Source organism: Papio anubis, chromosome 8, assembly GCF_008728515.1.
Source record: "Papio anubis isolate 15944 chromosome 8, Panubis1.0, whole genome shotgun sequence".
Classification (NCBI taxonomy): domain Eukaryota; kingdom Metazoa; phylum Chordata; class Mammalia; order Primates; family Cercopithecidae; genus Papio; species Papio anubis.
The window spans coordinates 95,925,408-95,945,420 of NC_044983.1; the positions used below are offsets into that span (position 1 = coordinate 95,925,408).

Consider the following 20,013-nt stretch of genomic DNA (forward strand, 5'->3'; position numbering starts at 1 on the left):
GCATCAATAAATTAGGGCAGTGTGTAACTGTAATTTAAAGGTCAAGCTCAGTTTTACAGGTGACTTGACATCGTTCCCACTGAAAAAGCAGAGTATCACTAAAACAAACAAAAAGCCCCATGACTTCCTCAAATTGTTCAGTATAAAAAGGATCTTGGACTCCAGGGAGATTACGAAGCTCACATGGTGCATTACATGACAGAAGGCACACAAGCGTTAGAGTCAGCGGAACTAGGTTCAAATTCCAGCTCTGTCCCTTATAAACTGTGACCTTTTCAAATCCTCTATAAACTGTGTGAACTTTGTCCAATCCTTTTTTTGTCTTAACTATCAAATCTGTAAAATGAAGAAAACACCTATCGTGAGAGCTCTTCATTCTGAGGACTAAATGAGCTAACAAGTAAACAGGGTCCAGCTCATAGATTTTCAACAAATGTTCTTTTCTTCTTCTTCCCTTGTTGTAACACTACACAATTAATTAGTAGCAGAAACTACCCACTATTTTCATAGAAAAAAATATGCTGCTTCAGCAAAAACCTAGAGGTCAGCCCCTCATTCCCTTACTTGCCTAACAGGATTACACTGTCTTCAATGCCTTTCTGAACTTATTTCAACTGATTAATGAGAAAACAAAATCCAAAGACCCGAGATAAGACTATCAGCTGAGAGACTAATGGGAAGAAATGACTAGACTTCTAAAACCATAGAGAACTTACCAAATATCAATTTTGAGTCCATTGGAAACCAAAAACTGGATAGTATCCACATGGCCACAGAGGTGAAGAGCCGTGTTTCCTTGATAATCTGTGGCCAGAAGATCAGCACCGAATTTATGCAGTAACTGGCAGATGTCTACATTCCCTCGAGCTGCTGCAAGGTGAAGGCCTGTTCTGCCCCTGCTGTCACGAATATTTGGGTCAAAGCCACTTTCCAAAAGCCGCTTGGAATAATTAAAGTCCCCATCAATACAGGCTTGTAGCAAGGGCACGTTAGTCTGAGAAGAATCATTTACAAAAACATACGACATTGTTCTGATGTGGTGGATGGAACACGCCTGTAATGAAATAGGTGAGTGAGATGCCATGAAGACAAATGAAATCAAGGCAAAGGAGTCATTTAGAAAAGCACTATTTCTCATCCTTTTTGGCCTCCTGCCTCTAATAAATTACTTTACCAAACAGAAACAACAACAAAGTTATCAATTATATTTTATTTTCCATTAAAACATTTTATTTTCTTCATATCTGCTGGATTAAAATTTTAATTACTGTAAAGCTCTATTTTGCTTTTCATCATGTAAAAAGATTAAGAGATATTTTTAAAGTTAAGCAAGATATAATAGCTTAGATTTAAGTATTACGTTGTCAGAACACATAGATAACATGATGTTTAAACATCAAAGAACTACCCATATATAAATGCTACCGCTGGTAGACATTCTTATTTAAACAAACTGATTATCTTTGATATATTTGCTTCTTCTTGTATTTGAGATATTCTACATGGTAACTAAAACTACTTGCATGAAAAGAAGTTATACTCAACAAAGACCTGTAGAATGTTATGTTTATAGCACAATTTTTTTTTTTTGAGACGGTATCTCACTCTGTTGCCCAGGCTGGAGTGCAGTGGCATGGTCTCAGTTCACTACAACCTCCACCTCCTGGGTTCAAGCGATTCTCCCACCTCAGCCTCCCAAGTAGCTGGAATTACAGGCGCTTGCCACCATGCCTGGCTAATTTTTTGTATTTTTAGTAGAGATAGGGTTTCACCATTTTGGGCAGGCTGGTCTTGAACTCCTAACCTCATGACCTGCCCGCCTCAGCCTAGAAAAAGTGCTGGGACTACAGGCGTGAGCCACCGTGCCTGGCCTATAGCACAAATTTTAAGAGAAAGGCTAAGGAAAGTAACAAACTGAATTTAAAAATCAGAGCATGAAATCAATTCAGATTATGTTTCTTTTTACAGTATTGATCTTATTCTGCTGTGCTCTGTGGTTATCTCAATATGTGACTGTGCCAAATTCCCACTGTCCAAAGACTGAGAGGTGAGGAAAAAACAAGTAGGGCTGTCTGGGAATACCAAGTCAGGACAAAGCAGCAATCTCAACCAGGTCTGATGTGAATTTCATCTCTGAGACTCATCCAGCTCACCAGTTTGCCCACATCTCTTTCACGGATGTTTCCCGGCCCCACTGGTGCACCTGAACTCAGGCGAGAGTTCAGCACCTGCCTGCTGCACCTGAACTCTCAGGACACTCTGCTCTACCAAAGTGCATACAACTAGGTCTCTCTCTCTTCCCCTAGGTTCATTTAAGAAAGACTTAAAGCCTGTCAAAAGAAACTTCGCTACAAAATTGACAAGAAAACAGAAAGGCAGACACCAATGCTTTTCTAGAGATGGCTTTTTAGTTCTTAGGTTACAAAAGCTTAGTCACAGATGGACTTGGCTTATACAGCTGATCAGGTAAAGTCTCTTTCTGAAACACTGATGGAACTGGATGCTAGACCCATCTATTCTTGTGCCTAACCTCAAGGGGATTCAGGGAAGCCTGGTTGCTGAGTTTGGTGAGATCGCTGCCCCTATTCCTTTCAACTTGGCTTCTCAGCAGAGCCATTGTCCCAAAATCTGGGGCTGCCTTACACAAGGGCTCTGCTGCTACCATGGGCTCTCTGTGGGAAGAGTGGGCATTAACATATATTGAGACTTGTTCTGAGCCAGGTGCCAACTAGGAGGTTTTAATGAATTTAATTTAATCTTCCTAACAACTCCACAGTAAGGTTTTTTTAATACCTGAATTTCAGTGAGGAGCCACTGAAGGATTTTTTGTTTTAAATTGAGACAGGTTCTCGCTCTGCCACCCAGGCTGGAGTGCAGTGGTACAATCATGGCTCACTGCAGCCTCAAACTCCTCGGTTCAAGCAATCCTCCCACATCAGCCTCCTAAATAGCTGGGACTACTATTTCAATGAGTCCAGCCCATTGAAGGATTTTAAGTCAAAGAAATGGCACGGTCTTATTAGTCTTTCAGAAAGATTACTTGGATGGCAATATGGAGGGTTTGGATTGTAGAGAAAAAGACTGGAGGCAGGGAGATCAATCATTAGGTCACTGCAGCTATCTAGGCAAGAAATGAAAACCTGATCTAAGGCAGTGGCAGGCAGAAGGGGACACACCGGAGAGGAATAGAGAAGACAGAATTAGCACAACTTAATGACTCACTGGATATGAAATGAAGAGTGAAAAGGGGCTGTTAAGAATAATTTCAAATAAGAAAAAAATATATGTTTATGATTTAAAAATACAGAGATTAAAATAAACTTCAGATTATGATACATATGATGACTTTTTTAAAAATCTGGCTGGGCACAGTGGCTCACACCTGTAACCCCAGCACTTTGGAAGGCCAAGACAGGAGGATAGCTTGAAGCCCAGGAGTTCGAAACTAGCCTGGGTAACATAGCGAGAGACCCTGTCTCTATAAAATATTTAAAAGTTAGCCAGGCATGGTGGCACATGCTTTTTGTCCCACCTGTTTGGGACGTTGAGGTGAGAGGATCACTTGAGCCTGGGAGATTGAGGTTACGATGAGCTGAGATTGAGCCACGGCACTCCAGCCTGGGCATCAGAGTGAGACCCTGTCTCAAAAAAACAAACCAAACCAAACCAAACCAAACCAACACACAGAAAAACTCAATGAGAAGAATTTACTCAATAAAATAGTCAGGAATTCTTTTGTGAGGGTAATCTAAATATTTTCCCTTACAGCAAGGGTGTCCAACATTTTGGCTTCCCTGGGTCACACTGGAAGAAAAATTGTCTTGGGCTACACATAAAATGCATAATGATAGCTGATAAGCTTTAAAAAATTGCAAAAAAAAAAATCTCAGGGCCAGGCGCGGTGGCTCAAGCCTGTAATCCCAGCACTCTGGGAGGCCGAGACGGGCGGATCACGAGGTCAGAAGATCGAGGCCATCCTGGCTAACACGGTGAAACTCCGTCTCTACTAAAAAATACAAAAAAAAAAAACTAGCCGGGAGAGGTGGCAGGCGCCTGTAGTCCCAGCTACTCGGGAGGCTGAGGCAGGAGAATGGCGTAAACCCGGGAGGCAGAGCTTGCAGTGAGCTGACATCGTGCCACTGCACTCCAGCCTGGGGGACAGAGCAAGACTCCGTCTCAAAAAAAAAAAAAATCTCAATGTTTTTTAAAAGTTTATGAATTTGTGTTGGGCTGCATTCAAAGCTGTTCTGGCCTGCAGGTTGGACGAGCTTGCATAGCATTGAATCATAAAAATGGAAAAGCTATCATAAACCTTTTTAAAAATGAAATGCCACATATGAAGTACTTTTCAAAAGGTAATGTGTTTTGGTTAAATTTTTAAGAATAATTTTTAAAATCTACTTGGCGTTTTTGATTCAAACACAGTAAGAATTCTTGTGGTTTGCAGACTAGGATTCTTCTGAATGTTGGCTCAGCAAGAAATACAAGTCTCTGTGTCTATTTTTCAGGTGAGAATAAGTGTGTATTTTGTCAGTTTCTCTGTGTCCCTGAGCAACTGCTAAACTTAATCCCACATTTAATAAGCCCAATGATAGATATTTTTCATCTTGATCACAGAACTGAATCTGCCCTAAAGCAGTTCACTGAAGGTTTCACATCTTGTGAGGAAGTCCACAGTAGTAAATACTCACGTAAGTCTAAAGATTAGATCTTTCGTTCAGTGGTCACTCAGCAGTTTCTCTGAATTCTCAAGAAGGTTCAACAAAAATATTCTGTAATGTGCTGGCAAGGATCTACAGTAAATAGAAAATTCAGTTATAACAGAAGCGTGGTGAGAAAAAGAACTCACTGTTCTATTAAATACAGACAGGTTACTGAGCCTGTAGAAATTCTCTAGAAAATCTGTAGGTGAGGCATCAACTTGTGAAACCAGAAAAATACATGATGAGTAACAAAGTAGTGAAAAGGAAGCAAAGGCCACAGACTTAATAGAAGCTGCTCTGTGGCCCACAAACAAGAAAGCAAGACAGAAAGATAAAAGAATAAGAACCAAATTATGTGCCATCAGTAAAGAACAAACTGGGCTCCAAAAATTCTCTCAGTCATTACTTGGAATTCAGAATGCATATTTTTCACATTATAAATGGAGGCTACATCCCAGATTAGTTCACAAAAGCATTTTTATAAATAAAATACTATTCATAATGGGAAAAAAATGAAAGTTAAAAAAGCCAGTACTTGTATTTAAACCAAACAGGATACATTTAAGAAAAAATGTTTCTAATCTACCTTGAATGCTGATACTTAAATCTCTTTAAATCTGTTCCCTTCCCTGTCTTTTCAGTGTGAAAGAAAACCTGGCCCAAATCTATCTGTAATCTTCTTTACATAGCCTGACCCTGCTCCCCCTTAACTGTGGTGCTGGCCCGCCCAGGCTATACCCCTCTGCACTGAGAGAGACTACAAGGGCACCCTGTCTACCCGCTCAACTCTTCTCTGGAGGGACCATGGAAGCAGGGCCATGGGCAGGCAGTAAGGACCACAAAAATAGCAATATTAGTTCATGAAACAAACATTCACTGTATGCCTGAAACGTGCTAGATACCATGCTATCAAGTCCAAATCCCAAATTCCTGGTCAGGGTGAAATACAGGTTAACTTTTTACTGGTCATCCATGCTCATCGTTATCGAATCCCTGTGAACAAATTTATATAGGGAAATAATTAATGGTATTTTATGGAGCTCCATTTACAATATGTAAGTCAGACTGTATCATAAAGGCTATCAGTGCTAAGCTGGAACTGATGACAATGGCTGACAAACTGTACGTGAGGACCAGTCCCACATGAGGGTCAGCAAATTTCACGAAGACATGATAATACACCAAACATCTACGCTCCTCATTTCCTACTTTTTTTTGTGATACTACAGTATCAATTTAGACAAACTTCATATCATGGAGCCACTTAACTTGGTTTCCTTAAACAAATATTATGTATTCACCCAAAGCCTAATATTTTTCCTCTCTTGTTCTGACAGCTAGAGCTGGGTCTTTAACAACTAGAGCCTGTCTTTAATGTATGATTTGGTTTCAATTTTCAATGTTAATTAAAATGGTGCAAGTGGGTTATTCTGGATGTGGCAGAGCTCACATTACGGAAAAAGAATAACTTTTGTTTTTTATCTAGAGATAGAATTATAGTTCATATGGCTATGCCCGCCAATAATCCTAATGTTCTCTTAAATCCACAAGAAAGACAATGCTTCTGTAATTTTCTTTTTCCTTTTTTTTTTTTTTTTTTGAGACAGAGTCTCGCTCTGTCGCTCATGCTGGAGTGCAGTGGTGCAATCTTAACTCACCTGCGGAGGTCTCCTGCATTCAAGTGATTATCCTGCCTCAGCCTCCCCAGTAGCTGGGACTACAGGCATGTGCCGTCATGCCTGGGTAATTTTTGTATTTTTAGTAGAGATGAGGTTTTGCCATGTTGGCTAGGCGGGTCTTGAACTCCTGACCTCAGGATCTACCCATCTTGGCCTCCCAAAATGCTGGGATTACAGGTGTGAGCCACCATACCCAGTCTGCCATTTTCTATGGATATTACAATGCCCCATAAGAAAATACACTTGAACAAATGACAGATTTGTGTGATTTCATATTAATATTACACAAATTCATTAGACTAAATTACTAGAAACCTGCCAAGAAAACTTCCAAGACCTCAATTAGACCTTACTCACTAGACTCTATTAATAGCTGACCTAAGAAGTCATAAAGTGAATACAAATCAGAGCACATATTTAACGACTGTCAAATGAGTGAAGAGGAGTAAAGACTTTTTTAAATTAAACTTTTTGAGATAATTATAAATTCATATGCAATTGTAAGAACTAACACAGTGATCCTGTGCACCCTTTACCCAGTTTCCCCAATGGTAACATCTTCCAAAACTATAGTACAACATCACGACCAGGATACTGACATTGACATAGTCAAGATACAGAACACTTCCATCACCACAAACCATCTCTCATATGTTGCCCTTTTATAGCTATTTCTGCTTCCCTCCCATTCCAGTCTCTCCTTAACACCTAGAAACGACTACTTAGTCTTCCATTTCTTTAATTCTGTCATTTCAAGAATGTGTAAATGGAGCCATACAGCACATACAAGAACCTTTTGGGATTGGCCTTTTTCACTCAGTATAACTCTCTGGAGATTCATCCAGGGTAGCTATGTGTATCCATAGTTTGTCCATTTTTTATTGCTGAACAGTATTCCGTGGCATGGGCGTACCACAATGTAACAGTTCATCTACTGAAGGACATCTGGTGTCTCCAGTTTTTGGCCATTGTTAAAATTTCTACAAACATTTTTTTGTATGTGGCTGTAAATCTTCATTTCTCTAGGATAAATGGTCAGGAGAACAACTAGTGAGTTGTATGAAGGCCTAAAGATTGTGACTAAAAGACTGTTGAGCATGATGGTGTCTATTTTCCCCATTCAAGAAGAACGTAAGGTCATCTTTGGAGTCATGTGTCTCAGTGTCAGGTTATTTATGGAAGAACCTGTAGGACCAAGCATTTGCAAGGTCACAGGTGGATATACTGGTATTTACCAAAGGGAGTGTTTAATAAAAACCATTCTACAAACAGAATTAGAGGCACTAATTAAAGTGTCAACAATGAACCAGTAATCTTTCAAGATTCACTGAGGACTGAGTCTGTGCCCCTGTGAATGGATGTGAAACCTAAGTAAACACAATGAAGCCTGCTTGTAGAGGTGGGAAAAGTAGGGGGGAGAGATATGTGATAGTCTGACTCTCCTGAAAGGCACTACTCTTACGAGTGTACATAGAGAGACAATTTTCTTGTCAGATGCTGTTAAAAGAACTTGATTACTCCACCCGGAACATATATGGAGCTGGACTGCCTGGGTTTGAACCCCAGCTCAGCTACTTACTAGCTGTATGACTTAGTACTCAAAAATAAGTTATTATCCTTTTCAGGCTAGCACAGCTCTGGGGAGACTGTCCTCAGCTGTACAGAAGAAAGTTGGCATACAGCACTGAGCCCCTGGTAATAAAGCAGCTTCTGATAATGGGGTGACATCTAGTGGGGAGTGAAGACCTCCAGGAAAGAAAAATAAAATAACTGGTTCCTGGCAGAGGAAAAACCACGTAGTCTAGTGCAAGAACAGCCAATATGGGAATAACCACGCCCCAGAAAGGACACTGGTTGCTGACCAGCGCCCTGGTTCCCAAGGAACAGTGTCCATGAGGAACAGTGTCCAACGACTGGTTCAGAGGCAGACTAGCTGGCATTGTTAAAAGCGGAACTTTGGGGGTCAGGTTTTAGAGGGCTGGTGCAGCCTGACACTTAAAACTCCTCACTCTGTGTTCTGTGCCACAGCCTGAGAGACTCGATGAAGATAGAGTCATTTATCCTTTCTTCACATGGCGCAGTCACTTAGATCTCGGCAACAAGAGCTTCTTATGTCAACCAGCGCGCTTGTCCCAACCCAAACAACAATAAAAAGATTTTGATGGAAGCTTGTGATTCACTGACTTGAGGAAAAGTCATGCCTAATTTTCTTTTATATCTCAAATTCTGGATCCACAATCTTAGGTCAATCTGTAAAACTTTAAGATATAATAGTATCCTTAATGGTTTACAACTAATGGAGAAAATATGTTCGGTTAATGCATACTTATAATAACTAAAAACTGTTCTATATCCAATATCAACAAGAATACATAATAGATTGATTTTTCATTTTGAAAGGCCATTTGGAAAGGCCGGACTAAGTACCACATTCTTGCTTCAAATGGACTGACTACATTATGCCTACACAAGCAATTTTGGTCAGAGATCAAAGCACCAGACATTTCAGCAAAACACAAGGAAGAAACGACACAGCTGGAAAGATATTCTATCAGATCTTATTGCCTTTGCCATTTTCTAATGTCAAAGAAAAGTACTAAAACTGAAAAAATGAATGATCCACAGTAAATGAAACCCCAAATCTAGATTCTATCACTTGGTTATTCTTATCCTTTTACGAGGATGCAGTTGTTTCAAAATACAATCTCAGAGAATTATAAAACAAAAATTTCCAGTGAAGTCATTAAATCCGTTAAACTGCTAGTACTTTAAAATTACTGTTCTTAAAACCTGAGCTCTGCAAAAATCCAAAGATATTGGGCAAGGAAAAAAGCCATGTTGAAAAGAAATTTAGCTGTAAGCAAGTAAGAATTTTAACAATTTAAAATCCTTCCCAAAACATTAACAATATATTTCTTCAGTCTGCTTATCTTCAGCAGCTATTTAAACAGTAACTATTTCTCTAACAGAGTGATCTTAATTCCTAAGGCCCACAGGCATTGAGTCTAGGGCCATACTGCTTTAAGTGGCAGGGTGACGCTTCATATTTAGTTTATATATTTTCAATGTGCCCTGCAGCCACTGTAAGTTGTCAAGATAATCAGGAGAAAACAGTTCATGTAAAACTTTGTTGCTTGTTCACAACCGTCCTAAAATTCCTGCCAGAATATGTTTCTAGAAGCCAAGAAATGGGTCTGATTTGTCTATATATACTGGCTGACTGTAATGCCTGGTACATTAATTTTTCTTGAAGTCTAGACATAGGGAAATCCAATAATTCTTTCCTGAATGTACACTCAAGTTCATTGTCACAGGATTTTAAAGTAATATTTTTTTCTTATGACTAGTTCTGCAGTGCATTGTAAAAATTTTTAGGAAATAAATATGAAAAAAGAGAAGAAACTAAAGGCTGCACACAATCAAATCAAATTCATGATTCAACCAACCATGAATCAAAAATATTCAGGGAAAAAAATTGCATCTGTACGGAACACATAAGTACACTTTCTTTCTTATTTCCTAAACAATACAGTGTAACAACTACTTCTGTAGCATTTACATTGTATTAGGTATTATAAGTAACCTAGAGATGATTTGAAGTATATGAAAAGATGTGCATAGGTTATATGCAAATACTGTATCATTCTGTACCAGGGATGTGAGCACCTGTGAATTTGGTAACTGCATGAGGTCCTGAAACCCATCCCCCATGGATACTAAGGGATGACTGTATTCTGGGTATGTACCATAATTTTATTGAATTCCTTAGCACATTAAAAGAGAATACACATTACGTATTCTCTGTTGGAGAAACAGTTACTGTTTAAATAGCTGCTGAAGATAAGCAGACTGAAGAAATATATTGTTAATGTTTTGGGAAGGATTTTAAATTGTTAAAATTCTTACTTGCTTACAGCTAAATTTCTTTTCAACATGGCTTTTTTCCTTGCCTATAAATTTGTCCTATATTTTTCCTGTCACATAGATTCATTGACATTTTTGGCTAATCAAAATATAAACAGAATTTTGTGATGCAGATGAAAGCTGTCTAATGTATGGCTGTGGAACCAGTCTCCGACCGGTGAACAGTTTTACTGTGATGACAATCTTGATGCAATGCTTTCTTTGCTCACTGCAAAACTTCTAAGATTCTGGTTTACGGTTCATCCTAAATCTGGCTGGATTTAAGTTCCTTATTTCTCTATTTTTTAGAAAATTGTATTACAAGGGCCTAGGAAGTAAATTCTCCCTGATCATATGGCTAGGACCCCAGTTTTTAACCTTTTAGTGATCTGTCCTAAATAAAGATAAAATATGTGAATATTTATTTGGATTCTTAGGAAAAGAGTTGCTCTCTTTCTGCAGGAAGTAAATAAAAGAAGGAACTAAGAATACTATCCTTTTAGGATATCCCAGTACTATGAAGAACATTGGAAGGAAAAAGTTTATAAGCAGAATCTTCTGAATTTTATTTCCAAGGCTCAATAATAACAAAAGTTCCAATTTTTAGCAACTTTTTAGAGCAATTTTTAGGCAGATATGGATCTACCACAAACACACATTTTTATTTTATATACAACTTTGTAGAAAACACACATTTTGTGTTATTTCCAACATTTTAGTCTAATGTGGCTGTGTCTAAAATTAACTTCGTGATGTCTTCAATACAAAGCTATTAGTAACTTCATAATTAAAACTATTAATGCAGTAAAAGTGAGGTTAATTTGAAGTATGTGAATTACAGAATGATACTTAAAGACAGGTCACTAGCCAGGTGCAGTGGCTTATACCTATAATCCCAGCACTTTGGGAGGCCAAGGTGGGAGGATTGCTTGAGCCCAGGAGTTCGAGACCAGCCTGGGCAACAATGCAAGACCCTGTCTGTACAAAAAACAAAAAAGGCCAGTGCATTGTGTTAAGTTCATATAATAATTAAAACTCGGTTAATCAGCTATTACTTAGATGATGTTCTGGAATTAAGCTTAATGAAAAGGGAAAAAAGAATTTCTTGTTTGTTATGTCTGGTATTACTATGCAAATAATTACTTGGCAACATCTGAGATACACAGTATTCTACATTTATTAAGTTACACTGCAGGCATAGTTCTAAGTGTTTTTCCTGTAATAACTCATTTAATCCTCATAGAAGCCCTACAAGGTACTGCATACTATCATTATAACCATTTCATGAGTTAAAAAAAAAAAAAGTCACTAAGTTTGTTTCATAAGATTTTTTGTCTAATGAATTAGCTTAGCAAATGTCTTCATCAAACATAAGAACATTAGTCTAGCATATACATTCCATATAACTCTTTACAATCATTTCATTCAAACTGAACTTCTTTTTAAATTGTAGAAACAATACTTGGAAATGTCTTTTACTTTAACTCTTTTTAATCATCTTATACAAAGTAACTTTTTAAAGTATGGAAAAATAACAATAAAATATTTTTGGAAAAATCTTCTGCTTCACAGGTGACTAAATTCTTAGATTCATTATTCTCAAGTACTTCTTACTGACTGGGATAACAAGAAAACACCTAAATTTTTCTTTCTCTTTCAGGAAATCAAAAAACACCAAACAAGGATTTCTGATACATTTCTGGCAATATTTATATTGCTTAACTATTATTTGTTTGCATTATTAAAGTTTAGTTACAATTCAACTTTTAGAAAAGGTACTGGCTTAAGACAAATCAAAATTAATTGTTCACAAAAGGAATGCTGGTTATTTTGGATATTTTATTTCACATTCTAATATCTTAGTATTTTCCAAAATCTTTACTACGTAATTTTACCATGTTTAAAATTCTTAGCAAGGGACTTCGTCCTCAGGAGGCTTCCAGTTTATTGTGTATCATTACATAATAAAGTTATTTGATTCTTTAGAACTGTTTTCTCTAGTTGCAACAGCACTTTACTTATATGGCCTAAGGGTGCCACCTTGTGGCCTGCGTAGGCTTCAAGTTCAACAGCATCTAGTATGGCATAAGGTGAGAAGACTGTACCTCTGAAGTTTCACCGTTCCATTTCAAGTTATTTACCATAATTCTCACTAACTTAATTTGTGAAAATCTAAAGTTGGGATGAAGTTCAATTTTCCTTTTAAAAAAACTTTATCAAGAAAATTAATAGCAAAAATATGATTCTAGGCCTATTCAGAAATCTAAACCTCACTAAACTCACCTTAGCAGACTGTATATAAAGTGCTGCTTAAATGGCATTCTAACTTATTAATTTATTGTGTTGTTTCAAAATATAAGAATTGTAGCTTTTGCAAAATATTCCTTATTTTCTAAATAGTCTACAAAATTTAAACCAGACTTCACCCTAAATAAGTTTGAAGGTATGAGACTGTATTCTTAGAAGAAGCTTAACTGTAGTAGCCATGTGTCGCTTAATGATGGGGATATGTTCTGAGAACAGCACTGTCAGGTGCTTTCACTGTTATGTGAACATCAGAGTATCCTTAGGTTGCTACACAAGTCTAGAGGACATAGCCTACTACATGCCCATGCTATACATGACTGTATTTCCACAAAATTCTTAGAGCTGGAAGGCCATCCAACATCATTTAACTCAATCTCATTATTTTACAAATAAGGACACTGAAACCAGAAAGGCTGTAACTTTGCTACTTTACACGTTACCCCTTATCCCCACAGGTTCCAGTCCTATTCATGATTCACTGTCGAAATACAAAATGCAGTCGTGCACTGCGTAGTAACATTTTGGTCAACGATGGACTGCATATATGAAGGTGGTCCCGTAAGATTAGAATACAGTATTCTTACTATAACTTTTCTATGTTTAGATACAAATATTCACCACAGTGTTAAAACTGCCTACAGTAGTCAGTACAGTAACATGCCGTATAGGGCTGTAGCCTAGGAACAACAGGCCATACCATATGGCCTGGGTGTGCAGTAGGCTCTTCTATCTAGGTTTGGGTAGTAAGTACACTCTGCAATGTTTACACAATAGTGAAATAATCTAATGGTGAATTTCTCAGAATGCATGTGCCTGTCATTAAGCAACGCATGACTGTACATCATCTTCAACATAATAGTTTATTTTTCACAATTCTGTTGTAATTTGTTCCTTTCCACGCTCTAGATTATGTGCTAGATGGGTACAAGCATGTACTGCATCCTTCACACAAAACACACCTAATGACAGTGGGTGGACAAGGGCCCTCCTCCCTACACTATAAAACCCTGGAGGATCTAGTGGACTTCTTTAAGGTGGGGTCTGCTGTGTGTGAAGCTATGCAAATCACTCTAGCCTACATTTACCATATATACATCTATGGCCTAGGTAAACCCTTAAAATTCAGAATTCCTTACGTATCCTTATTACACCCACATCCCACCTCACTCACTCCAACCTTCTGGGGCCCTCGTAAATAAGGATATACAATAAAAGACAACTGGACAGTGGACTAAAGAGATGGCTTAGTCAAACTGTATTTTTAAAATGGCATGTTTCTAGAACAGACGTGAAACAACTGAGGAACAGCAGAATGACTCGTATGTGTGGTATTAGATGTATTTCTTTTCTCTCCACTGGAAATGTTGATTTAATGCTGAGACTTTTGGTAGAAAAGGAATAAATAGTCTTATATCTAAGGGAGTTGAGCAGTGTCTGTGGGTTTAAAGGGAATGTGTGGCTCTTTTCCTGCTGTCCCTGCTCTGGACTGGGGGTAACCTATTTTGGGAAGGAGTCTTTTCTGCAAAGAAAGTAGGAAGTACATGCTTAGAAATGGCTCCAGATTCACAAAAGAAAAACAGAGATTCGCTGCCCCCCAGGTTTTCTAGCCTAGTTTATGAGGATAGAAATAAATAAAGGATTATAGGCAGAAGTTGTAACTTTTGGCTAGCGCCTTCTTCATGCTGCCAATTAGGAAGGGGTGGGGCAAGAAGTGGAAGACATCAATATTCTAAAGCAGAGCTCAATCACCAGTCCTGATAACTTCTTCAGTAGAGTAATAATTTCAAGCAGAAGACAATGAATTACAGCAATTCTCTTTCTGACTGAGCCCTGGCCCCTACACACAGCCTCTCCTATTAAAATGGTGAATCTGTGAGTTAGCTCAGTTTACATGTGTGTACTCAGCACATTCTGGACAATCTTTTAGAAAAGGGAATAGAGGATGACAAGTTCCTGTATCAGTTTCCCATGGAGCTATTTTTGCAAACTGCCCAGAGACCAGAGACCTGCCCATTGTGACTAACATGGGAAAGAATGGTCAAAGACTATGGATCTTAAGTTTTAATAGCTACATAGCTCTTCCAGATTTGCTGCTTTCTAGGAAATGTCTTTAATAAACAGGCTTTGTTTAAACACTGTCAATTAAAACTAATTCCAAAACTAATTCCTAGTGTTAGCAACTGTTAATACAAACCTTATTTCCTTCTAATTCTTATTCTCAATCTCAAAACCATTTAATATTTTGCCATTCGTTCTATAACAAATACTAAGGAAACTGGAAATAATATGGTAAATTTCTTTATCTCAAAAAACAATTTTCTAAATGACTTGTAGATAGGAGCAGGACACAATATAAAGCTGTTAAGAACTCGTTTTTAAAAGTCTGAACAACTGCTACTTTAAACTTTTGTCCTTGTACTCAAGAGAACTACAGTGTTAAGCAAAGATAATTATGATTTAAAAATTGTTCTTTAAAATGCTATCAGAAGATAACGGCTTCACAGTCTTCAAACAATAAGAGAGTAAATTTCCTGTTTTTAAATAAATAAATTACACTCTGAGGATTGACAAGCTTTGAATTTGGGGAAATTAACTATAATATAAAATGTTATATCTTAAGCTGTAGAGAAGTATAAGAAAAAACACACAAAAACAAATTAAAGGCAAACTTTCAGGTTTATGGTAGCTATTAAATTTACCACTAATATTTTTGCATGTCTTCTTCAGTGACAACTACCAAAATAAATCTATTCCAAATACATCTAAATATTTTATTCAAATAGTGTCCTTTCATACCATGTCTCTCTGGCCCAAATTTTTGTTTTTAATTTTATTTTATTGGATGGTTTCAGCAGTGTAATCATTTAAAGATTAACCCCAGAGTTTTTAATGTCAAAGACCTTTATCTCCACATCACTTCCATCACTTAGTTGGACTTTGCACACTTAGAACTTAACTCCACCACCCAGATCTTGACTCACAACTACCTTTTCTATTCCCTTACACTTTAGGAAATATTTCTCATTTATGTCTCTCAATCTCTCGCTTATCCTCCTTTTGGCTACCCCTAGCAGGAAGAAATCTGCCTGTACCACCATCCCTAACTCTCTTCAGCCAGCTTCTGGTCCATCTAAGGCTCAAAGCAGATCCCTTCCACTTCCACCAGGAAAGAAAATCCCTTACCCATCCATGAGATCAAGACATACAGAAGCAAGGACAATGAACATAAGTATAAAGTTGGGGAGAGGCCTAGCAATTGGAGAAAAGACTATAATCAACATCTAGAAAGAACTGAGCATTGGATCAAATCTCAGTGTCAGGATTCTGCTAACCTCAAAGTACAACTTGCCTCTCACTCTAGACAAGGCTGAAGCTAGGAAAAACAATCAAGTGATCTTAAATGATAAACAGCGAAGGCAGACTTCCAAACTTGAATCAAGAGATCCATGATCTGTGAATTTATCCAGAATTATTTTTCAGGATAAGCAATAAGTACTACACACCAATCAAAAGGTTTGCATCTTAGGTCCCAACTCTGCCATTTTCTAAGGTACTCTCTTGAGTAGTCCAACTCTAAGAGTCCCAGTTTCCTCATTTGCAAAACTGGGATAATATCTGTCTTACCTACTTCACAATATTTTTGTACAGAACTTTGAAAACTATAATGAAATATACAAATATAAGATGCCATATATTTTTTTCTTAGTTTCTTAGTAAAAGTTTCCCTCAAAATAAGTTCACTTTGAGTTAAGGGTAAAATGATTTCCACATCTTGGTAACAACAAGTAAAAAGATTTCTGCCTTGAACGGGGTCAGAGCAACTTGTAGAGTTTGGTGCTCTTTACAGAGTGAACAAGCAGAGAAGCCCAAGGAGATAATAACAGTATTGTACACTGGCACAGGAGTACGTACATAGGGCAGATCAAAGTCTCAAATGGATATTTTGCCAAAGCTTTAATATCATATCTAAAACCAGCACTCCAGAGGCTGGGTGTGCTGACTCATGCCTGTAATCCCAGCACTTTGGGAGGCAGAGGTGGGAGAATTGCTTCAGCCCAGGCATTCGAGACAAGCCTGGGCAACATAGTGAGACCCTGTCTCTTAAAAAAAATATACATATATACACATATACACACACACATATATATGTGTGTGTGTGTGTGTGTGTATGTATTAGTTGGGTGTGGTGACACGCACCTGTAGTCCCAGCTACTCGGGAGACTGAGGTGGGAGGATGGTGATATGATTTGGCTTCGTGTCCTCACTCAAATCTCATCTTAAATTGTAGTCCCCACATGTCAAGGGAGGGACCTGGTGGGAGGTGAATGGAGCATAGGGGTGGTTTCTCCCATGCTGTTCTCATGATAGTGAGGGAGAACTAACAAGATCAGATGGTTTTAAAATTGACAGTTTCCCCCACACACTCTCTCTTGCCACCATATAAGATGTTCCTTGCTTCTCCATAACCTTCCACCATGATTCCAAGTTTCTTGAAGCCTCCCCAACCATGTGGAACCACGCATCAATTAAACCTTTTGTTTATAAATTACCCAGCCTCAAGTAGTGTCTTTTCTTTTTTTTTTTTTTTTGAGACAGAGTCTTGCTCTGTCGCCCAGGCTGGAGTGCTGGGGCGCAATCTTGGCTCACCGCAAGCTCTAGTTTGTGGGTTCACACCATTCTCCTGCCTCAGCCTCCCAAGAAGCTGGGACTACAGGTGCCCGTCACCACGCCCGGCTAATTTTTTGTATTTTTTAGTACAGACGGGGTTTCACCATGTTAGCCAGGATGCTCTCAATCTCCTGACCTCGTGATCCACCCGCCTCGGCCTCCCAAAGTGCTGGGATTACAGGCATCAGCCACCATGCCTGGCCTCAAGTAGTATCTTTATAGCAGTGTGAAAACAGACTAATACAGAGAATTAGTACCAGGATTGGGGCGCTGCCATAAAAATAACCTGAAAAAATGGAAGTGACTTTGGAACTGGGTAACAGGCAAAGGTTGGAACAGTTTGGGGGGCTCAGAAGATATGGGAAAGCCTGGAACTTCCTAGAGACTTGCTGAATGATTTTAACCAAAATGCTGATAGTGATATGGACAATGAAATCAAGGCTGAGGTGGTCTCAGAAAGAGATGAGGAACTTATTGGGAACTGGAGTAAAGGTCACTCATGCTATGCTTTAGTAAAAAGACCGGTGGCACTTTGCCCCTGCCCTAGAGATCTGTGGAACTTTGAACTTGAGAGATGATTTAGGGTATGTGGCAGAAGAAATTTCTAAGCAGCAAAGCATTAAAGATGGGGCCTGGATTTTTCTGAGTGTACAAATGTGTTCACAAAGAGATAATCTGCAATTGGAATTTATGCTTAAAAGGGAAGCAGAGCATAAAAGTTTGGAAATTTGCAGCCTGACTGGTAGAAAAGAAAACCCCATTTTCTGGGGAGAAACTCGAGCATGCTGCAAAAATTTGCCTAAGCAACAAGGAACAGAATGTTAATAGCCAAGAAAATGGGAAAAATTTCGCCAAGGCATGTCAGAGATCTTCATGGCAGCCCCTTCCATCACAGGCCAGAAAGCTTAGGAGGGAAAAATGGTTTTGTGGGCTGGGATCAGGCCCCTGCTGCTCTCTGCAGTCTCAGAATATGGTGTCCAGCGTCCCGGCTACTCCAGCTCCAGCCATGGCTAAAAGGGGCCAGACTACAGCTCAGACCATTGCTTCTGAGGGTGCGGGCCCCAAGCCTTGGCAGCTTCCATGTGGTGTTGGGCCTGCAAGTGTGCAGAAGACAAGAGTTGAGCTTTGGGAACCTCCATCTAGATTTCAGAGGACATATGGAAATGCCTGGATGTCCAGACGGAAGTCTGCTGCAGGGGCAGAACCCTTATAGAGAACCTCTGCTAGGGCAGTGTGGAAGGGAAATGTGGGGATGGAGCCCCCACACCGAGTCCCCACTGGGGCACTGCCTAGTGGAACTATGAGAAGAGGGCCACTGTCTCCAGACCACAGAAAAGTAGATCTAATGACAGCTTGCACCGTGCGTCTGGAAAAGCAACAGGCATTCAATGCCAGCCCATGAAAGCACCACAGGGGCTGTACCCTGCAGAGCCACAGGGGCAAAGCTGCCCAAGGCCATGGGAGCACACCCCTTGCATCAGCATACCCTGGGTGTGAGACATGGAGTTAAAAGAGATTTTGGAGTTTAAGATTTAATGACTGCGTGGCTGGGTTTCAGACTTGCACAGGGCCTGAGGCCCCTTTGTTTTGGCCAATTTCTCCCATTTGGAATGGGAGCATCTACCCAATGCCTGTGCCCCCATTGTATCTTGGAAGTAACTAACTTGCTTTTGATTTTACAGACTCATAGATGGAAGAGACTTGCCTTGTCTCAGATCAGACTTTGGACTTGGACTTTAGGTTAATGTTGGAATGAGTTAAGACTCTGGGGGACTACTGGGAAGGCATGATTGGTTTGAAATGTAAAAAGGACATATTTTGGAGGGGCCAGGGGCAGAACGATATGGTTTGGCTCTATGTCCCCACCCAAATCTCATCTCAAACTGTAATCCCCATATGTCGAGGGAGGGACCTGGTGGGAGGTGACTGGATCATAGGGGCGGTTTCCCTCATGCTGTTTCCATGATACTGAGGGAGTGCCCATGAGATTTGATGGTTTTAAAAGTGGCATTTTCTCTCCCTCTCCTGTCGTCATATAAGATGTGCCTTGCTTACCTTTTACCTTCCCCAGGGATTCTAAGTTTCCTGAGGCCTCTCCAGCCATGAGGAACTGTTAGTCAATTGAACTTCTTTTGTTTATAAGCTATTTAGAGCAGTGTGAAAACAGACTAATTCAAATGGCTTAAGCCTGGGAGCTTGAGGCTGCAGTAAGCTGTGATCATGCCACAGCACTCTAGCCTGGGCAACAGAGTAAGATCTTGTCTTAAAAAATAGAATAAAATAAAATAAAACCAGTACTCCATACATACACTCCAAAGACACTGCTCCAAAATTCTCTGCCGGTGGTAACAATACCTCCCTAGAAACCCTGTCTTCAAATCCTTGATGCTTTCTTTTCTCCTGACACTGAATCAGACACAAAGCCCTGTCAGTTCTTTCATTGTTTTGCAAATTCTTTTTCCACTTTATTGACACTGCCTTCACTCTTAATTTGTGCCCTAACAAACAATTTTATACATGAAGTTTTCCAGTATCTTCCTAACTGGTCTCTCAGTCTCATTCTCTCTTCTGTCACCCCCTAACCCCAGTCAATCGCATGAAGCTACCATGCTCATTTTTTCATCCCATGCTTTGTGAACATCACTTCCAAGCTAAAAGTATTTTTAGTAGCTCCCATGGCCCAAGCATGGCCTTCTACTTTAGTTATTCTCCATTTCCACTTTTGCCTCTCTACAATCCGTTCTCAATACAGG

The 20,013-nt window shown here is 39.2% G+C and overlaps 1 protein-coding gene across 3 annotated transcripts in view; it reads right to left on the minus strand.

Moving 5' to 3' along the window:
• Positions 1 to 20,013, minus strand: part of ANKRD46 (ankyrin repeat domain 46) — a 42,981-nt gene that overhangs the window by 8,271 nt on the left and 14,697 nt on the right. For 2 of the 3 annotated variants that reach the window (XM_003903029.4, XM_021942541.1), the window contains exons 2-3: positions 4,692 to 4,793; positions 717 to 1,054 (exon numbers count right to left, since the gene is read on the minus strand). In XM_003903029.4, the coding sequence (XP_003903078.1) occupies positions 717 to 1,027 (311 nt within the window). In that variant the 5' untranslated portion in view covers positions 1,028 to 1,054; positions 4,692 to 4,793. Of the gene's footprint in view, positions 1 to 716; positions 1,055 to 4,691; positions 4,794 to 5,605; positions 6,259 to 20,013 lie in introns of those variants that run through there. The other variant, XM_021942540.2, reaches the window with a different exon arrangement.